Source organism: Mytilus edulis, chromosome 13 (assembly GCF_963676685.1).
Source record: "Mytilus edulis chromosome 13, xbMytEdul2.2, whole genome shotgun sequence".
NCBI classification, from domain to species: domain Eukaryota; kingdom Metazoa; phylum Mollusca; class Bivalvia; order Mytilida; family Mytilidae; genus Mytilus; species Mytilus edulis.
The window spans coordinates 74,250,757-74,258,437 of NC_092356.1; the positions used below are offsets into that span (position 1 = coordinate 74,250,757).

General features: G+C 31.2%; 1 protein-coding gene across 1 annotated transcript in view; it reads right to left on the reverse strand.

Moving 5' to 3' along the window:
* LOC139500070 (cytosolic phospholipase A2-like) overlaps positions 1–1,701 on the reverse strand; it is a 41,219-nt gene extending 39,518 nt beyond the window's left edge. Inside the window, exon 1 of the mRNA XM_071288808.1 lies at positions 1,554–1,701. Coding sequence (XP_071144909.1) covers positions 1,554–1,685 — 132 coding nt within the window. The 5' untranslated portion in view covers positions 1,686–1,701. The remainder of the gene's footprint in view (positions 1–1,553) is intronic.
* Positions 1,702–7,681: the final 5,980 nt, after the last annotated feature.

Below are 7,681 nucleotides of genomic sequence, written 5' to 3' on the forward strand. Positions count from 1 at the left end.
TGGTAAAAACAACAAACAGAAAGTAGAAAACAAAAAATGTTTTGACTTCAGGTTTACATAACTTTTCATTCTTTGTGAAATGACCCACTTTTTTCTCGATTAAATCACAATTTTACATTAGTTCATACATGATATGAATATGATTTTTTTTTCTATGTCGCATATTTTCAAAGAACAGCTGTTTTGCATGTAAGCCTTTGGAGCAGTCAATTACAAGACTGCAACCTGCATAGGGTAATTGTTTCAAATGTTCCCTGCATGTAAGTAGCTCATATGGACTTTTTTGTGCCAAGAATGATAAAACATCATGATTTAAGGGCTGCATGGTTAATTGAAATTTCTATGTTTGGGTTAAAAATTTGTTTCAAAAGTCGATTTTTTCTAAAATTATCCTTCTTGGCAAGGATTTTTGTGATAAGTGTGACAAATAATTAATATTCTTACCAAAAACACCAACTTGAGTATTCAATGTGTTTTTTCTTGAATTTTATTTCAAATTTTATATGCATTGGTGTGTCAACTACAGTCTAAAAACCATGATATAGTAGGCATGTATAAAGACCAGTATAGTCAAAAAAGAGAAAGGTATTATCTTTCTTGTGTTCAGATAGTTGTATTGTAGCAAATTCTTTAATATGAATTTTTTGTTGGTAGTTTTTCAATTTTGACCTAAACAAGAGGCCCACTTGGGTGGATGTCATTGACAAAAGGGGGAGGGTAAACTATTCAATGTGCTTCAATCAAACAGAAGGAAATAAATAAAAATAATAGATAAGGATACTCCTCTAGCTTCACAGTATCCAAATAATAAGAAAACATTAATAAAGATAGACTAGAATGAAATTTACAGATCATTTGATAGACATGACTGATTTCCAAATTTTGCCTGTTTTAATAAAGGGTACTGCTTTAATAGTGTGGTTATTTTTATTATGAACATGTATACCCAATCAGTGAATAAATAAACACGTAACAACGGTCATTAATAGATAAATGTGTGTTTCTATTCTCCCTAAGATCATAAATTGCACCTTTATATCCTGGGTCATGCTGTCTCATCATTCTTAAGAGAGCACATGTTGTTAAAATGATGAGCACAATACATTTTAATTCACAACAATCAAATGATTTTACTCTGTAAATAAAGGATATTTTGGTCGACGCTTTTTTTCTTATCATTTTAAAGCCATTTTGATTTTCAAAAGGTCAGTGTTTCTGATTATCCATGTCGAATTAAACTATGCCCAAGCCTTATTGTAAGATATATTGCAGGATAATAAGTTCGTGGCACAATAAGCAAACATACATTTAACATACATGTTATGAAAAGAGTCGTGATGTTTGATGCTCATTTGATACTGCCTTAAACATTTTTGTTTTATTATTTCAGTTGCACTTATTCGACTTATGAAGACAAAACACGCGCCAAGCGTTTACAATTTTAAGACTTGTGTATGTGTCTATTATTATTCCTGAAGTAAATGAGATAATGAAATTGCGATCTTCTAAAAATATATGCGGAGACATGGTTTTTACATGATTAATTTACTTACTTTAAACGGCCAGTTTGTATCTTTACCACGATGGCTAAAATCAAACGAAAGGATGACATCAACCTTTCTAGAAGGATGCAGTACGAGCGGATATGGTGAATTAAATGCAAGACCGGCATCAATTAACAACATCGACGTTTTTTTAAAGTCCGCTTCTGAATCTGAAATACAAGTTTAACAACATATTGTAAAACACATATTAAATGTTCATATTCTACGATACATTGGTTGCTTGTTTCAATGCATTCTAGTCAAAATTAACTAAATAACTAGTTAATCACGTTTAACCTGAAATGTTTATGGTCGTAAACATGTATCAAAAGACTAAATATCAAATTGGTAGACAACTTACAACGACTTTTGTGGCAAATGTTTTGTCCTTTATCTAGCACTGCACAAACACTTCGCATTCTTTGACTGAATATTTGTACAGTCTATTATCAGATTCGTCAGTATCTCTTATTTGCATTAGAAAATGCATGTAACAAGTCAGGAATATGACAGTTGTCTTCCAATTGTTTCTATGTGTTCGAGTTTTTGATTTTCCCATTTGAATAGGGACTTTCCGTTTTGTACTCCCCTCGCAGTTTTGAATTGATCATTGGAAATGTCTGAATACTAAACAAACAATAGATCAGTAGTGGGTTGACTACTAAGAATTCCAACATGACGACCTTCAAACGCTTTGAGTACACACTCGTGGTAAAATATGAATATATCGTCAGGGCTGTTCCAATCGTACTCCCACGTCATATACTTTTTTTATGAATCAGATATACGACGTCATAGAACGATGGCGTAAAAATATAAGCATGCTACAGGCTTGCCAAACCAAAAAAGGAAATATTAACAAACATTGCTAAAAAGTGGTATAAGCCAATTTTTTAAAAGCATATAAGACATTATAAGTAAATTATCATCTAAATTCATCCAAAACTATCAATGTACGTTATTGTAAATACTTTAAGCATATCATTAATTCAGTTTGCTCAGTTCTTCTTACGCTAATTTAATAGTGCGCTTATTAATGGGAACGGCAAATATGTGCCTCCACCTAAAGCACTTCGATCCAAAAGAATTAACGTAATTGTTCTATTAGAATCAAAATAATTCATGGGGGCTTGAATACTGTGGATTCATTTATTTTCGTGGGTATCAATTTTTGTGGTTTGAGGAAAATTTACATGTTCGTGGATATTTAATTTCGTGGTTTTGGCAAAGTCTACACTCATTCCTTCAGAAAATTTGTTATTCGTTGAATATTTGAATTCGTGGTTCTCCTGTACCCACGATATCCACGAAAATTGGTATCCAACGAATATTAATGAATCCACAGTATAGCACCAAAGTAACACCAAAGGTCATATAGACAAAGCACAATAGCAAACATGAATGACAGGAATATGAGAATATTATGTACAATAATGACAGGATGTACAAGTATCTTAATCACAATGAAAAAAGAAACAACTATTTAACAAAAAAGCCCGAAAAGGCATATTGCTTCTATTTTTTGAAATTTATTTATGTATGTTAAGTCCACACATACACGATTGAAATATTTTAAGTACTAGAACCGAATGGTTAGATACATTGTCTCTAACGTAGAATCTCGCATTTGACGTCAAAATGTAAAAGTCAAAAAGCAAGTTTATAAATGTAATGACACGAAAATAATAGAACAAAAGTATGAAGAAAAGAAAAACAACTACCTAAACATTAAGAATACAGAAATGAAGGACCCCTCCAGATCCTCATAGATTAAAACAATACAATCTAATTTTAAGTTCAGCATCACGTATATGACTTATAACATTTGTTTGTAAATGCGCTTATCCTTTATTTTATTGGGATAACAAGCTTATTTGATATAAACTATGTATTTAGTTGTTAGTTCAGGTTGCACTATTATAAATATTTCTTCTTCGTCGTCTTCCTCTAAACTGTAGAAGTAACTTATGTATGCGTTAATATTTTCTGTTTATAAAGATAAAATTCGACGGCACGTGTCAATAATCAAAGGTAATTAAACCAACGATCCATAAAATAATGTGGCAATTACAATGGCTATTTCACAGTTACATCATACGTTTATCTGTCATTGTATCATACATGTTGCTCCGTATGTGTAGTTTAAGGTTCTAAATCATTTTTCGATAGCTTCTTTCTAACACTTTTGACCACATTGTTCTAACTACACGCACCTATCACAAAACCGCAAATTTAGAATACTTTGAAAGATATACAATATTGACATAGTATTTTTTTTCTATCAACCATATTTGTGTATTTGTAACTCTAGGTGTTTACTTAACATGTATTAAATATGTAAAATTTCATTTTTTTTTTCTCTCAAATATTTGCCAACAGAAACCTTTTCCCAAAAAAACAATCTATATATTAAAGTTTTGTCCTTTAATTCTTTTTTTTTTGAGAATTTCTAACTGATATCTTCCTATCATTATGCTAATCCAAACAGTGCAAGTATATGTAATGCAATCATACAAAATTGGGTCCATAGAAATACCTCAAAGGACCTCCTAACTTAGTGCACTAAGAACAAAAATGTGCACTAAGGACCTGATGGAGTGATACAATTAACACAAAGGACATTGCATATAGAAGTAAACGTTTTAAAAAAAAAATAATTTCAAATTTAATAATTATATCTTTAGTAATTAGAAAGTTATTTAATGTTTCATCGACACGCGCCACACTCAGTTGATTGTTATCTATAGAAGTTCATGTTCGTTCAACCTTGACCTGTTTTGAATACACTATTATACTGTTTAAAAATGTATATATTATGTTATTTCATGTTGTTGTTAGTTTTGTTCTGGTTGTTACTGTCGTATCTATTTTGTTTTTATATCTATTATTGTTTTTACTTCTTTGTGAAAGTGTATTTTCTAATAATTTTTTATTTGATTTTTGTTTCTTTTAATTTCGTTTGCTTGTTTCATTTTTTAAGTTCTCTAGTAATGCTTTATAAAAATATTTTAAAATAGTCAAAAATGAAAAGAGTTTATTAACCAACACATACTGACATAGAAGATACACATGTTTCGCAAAGTATAACAGTTTGACGTCAGACACTCAAATCAATCCATGTGTTTGTAGATAGTAGATGTTTTTGTGTCCTGTTAAATTGTTCCTTTTAAAATTGTTATACGATGATGACTGATGTACCCATATTTTGACTATTTTATTAATTGTGACTGTTTATTTAACGCATCGTGTAAATGTAGCGAAATTTGATGAGACTGTTATTAAAGTGAGAGGGTTAGCGCTATAGAACCAGGTTTAATCCACCATTTTCTACATTTGAAAATGCCTGTACCAAGTCAGGAATATGACAGTTCTTGTCCATTCGTTTTTGATGCGTTTTGTTTTTTGATTTTGCCATGTGATTATGGACTTTCCAAATTGATTTTCCTCTGAGTTCAGTATTTTTGTGATTTTACTTTTTACATTTTTGTTGAGCCTGCGACTTTTGAAGCAAAAGTGAGACAAATAGCAATCCGGTTCATTCCGTCGTCGGCGTCCACAAAACTGCTTTCTGTGGTTAAAGTGTTGAAAACTTTAATAACTTTCTTAAACTATCCTGGATATCTACCAAACTAGGACCGCAGCTTGTTTTTGATCATAATAAAGCTTTCAAAAGTACATTTTGTATATTAAAAAAAAACTGTTTATACGTATGTTGGTTTATAACAGAGCTTAGTATTTCTGTTAGCTTATATTTATTCACTCTGATTTAAGTTTATTGTCGGGACCTTTTATTAATCTGTCGACTAAACGAAGGTTTTTTCTCGTTATTGAAGGCCGTATTGTTGCATATAATTGCTTACATCCACTCCATTTTAGGAGGTTGAGCATACACACATATGTTTATCACGTCACCTTCTTTATGTGCCTGTCCAGAGTCAGTGGCTTGTAGTTCAGTGGTTGCCGTTGGTTCATGTCTGTCATATTGTTTTCGCAAATTGTTTTTTTATATAAATTTAGCCGTTAGTTTTCGAAATAAATTGTTCCATATTTGTTCATGTCGGGACCTTTTATATATAGCCGACTATAAGGTATGGTCGCTTAACATAGCTTACATGTGTAAATCCAATTAATCTGATGGATAGTTGTCTAATTGCAAATCATATCACATCTCCTTATTTTTCTCTTGAAACTGTACTTGGAAGGCCATATATAATTTACCCTCATTTTTAGATAGACTCTTGAATTTTAAAAGTCAATAGGATGAACGGATCATATAAACCGGAGAGAAAATATGATACAAGCCCAAACGAAAAAATATAAACAAGTCTAAATTGAAAACGACGTTCAAACCTATGATTGCGTTCCATAAAAACCGCAATTTTTATACGTGTGCATGTGAAACAAATTTCGTTGTAGAAGGGTCTAAATACAGCACAAACAACATTTTCCAAAAGACAAAAAAAGTGAAAAAGTATATTCAAACAAAACAAATTTGACTAACAGGTCGACCAACTGATGTTCTTTAACCCTGCTGACTGCCATTGGAGATTGCCAAATAAAATTGATCACAAGATGTAACAAAATGGTTCTTAATATAACTTTGATACTAAATAGAAAACAATTTACTAGTGGCTATGATGTTATCCCACTAACAAAAGGTGTCAATATTTTTTTATTTTATTTTTTTGTTTTTTTGTACACCAGATCCGGATTTCGACAATAAATGTCTCTTCAGTGATGTTAGGGATCAAAACGGTATTTGGAAGGCTATATATAATTTACCCTCATTTGTAGATAGACCCTTGAATTTTAAGAGTCAATAGGATGAACGGATCATAAAAACCGGAGGGAAAATATGATACAAGCCCAAACAAAAAAATATAAACAAGTCTAAATTACGTTCAAACCTATAATTGCGTTGCATAAAAACCGCAATTTTTATACGTGTGTATGTAAAACAAATTTCGTTGTAGAAGGATATAAATAAAGCACAAATAACATTTTCCAAAAGACCAAACAAGTGAAAAAGTATATTTAAACAAATCGCATTTAACTAACAGGTCGAACAACTGATGTTCTTTAACCCTGCTGACTGCCATTGGAGATTGCCAAATAAAATTGATCACAAGATGTAACAAAATGGTTTTTAATATAACGTTAATACTAAACAGAAAACAATTGACTACTGGCTAAGATGTTATGCCACAAACAAAAGGTGTCAATATTTCTTTTTTTTTTTTTTTTTTTTTACATCAGATCCGGATTTCGACAATAAATGTCTCTTCAGTGATGTTAGGGATCAAAACGGTACTTGGAAGGCCATATATAATTGACCCTCGTTTGTAGATAGACCCTTGAATTTTAAGAGTCAATAGGATGAACGGATCATATAAACCGGAGGGAAAATATGATACAAGCCCAAACGAAAATATATAAACAAGTCAAAATTGAAAACTACGTTCAAACCTATGATTGCGTTACATATAAACCGCAATTTTAATACGTGTGCATGTAAAATAAATTTCGTTGTAGAAGGGTCTAAATACAGCACAAACAACATTTTCCAAAATACCAAAAAAGTGAAAAAGTATATTTAAACAAAACGCATTTGACTAGCAGGTCGAACAACTGATGTTATTTAACCCTGCTGACTGCTGTTGGCTATTGCCAAAAAAAATTGATCACAAGATGTAACAAACTGGATCTTAATATAATTGTAATACTAAACAGAAAACAATTAACTAGTGGCTAAGATGTTATGCCACAAACATAATGTGTCAATATTTTTTTTTGTACACCAGATCCGGATTTTGACAATATATGTCTCTTTAGTGATGTTGGGGATCGAAACGGTACTCGGAAGGCCATATATAATTTACCCTTATTTTTAGATAGACTCTTGAATTTTAAAAGTCAATAGGATGAACGGATCATATAAACCGGAGGGAAAATATGATACAAGCCCAAACGAAAAAAATATAAACAAGTCTAAATTGAAAACGACGTTCAAACCTATGATTGCGTTCCATAAAAATCGCAATTTTAATACGTGTGCATGTAAAATAAATTTCGTTGTAGAAGGGTCTAAATACAGCACAAACAACATTTTCCAAAATACCAAAAAAGTGAAAAAGTAT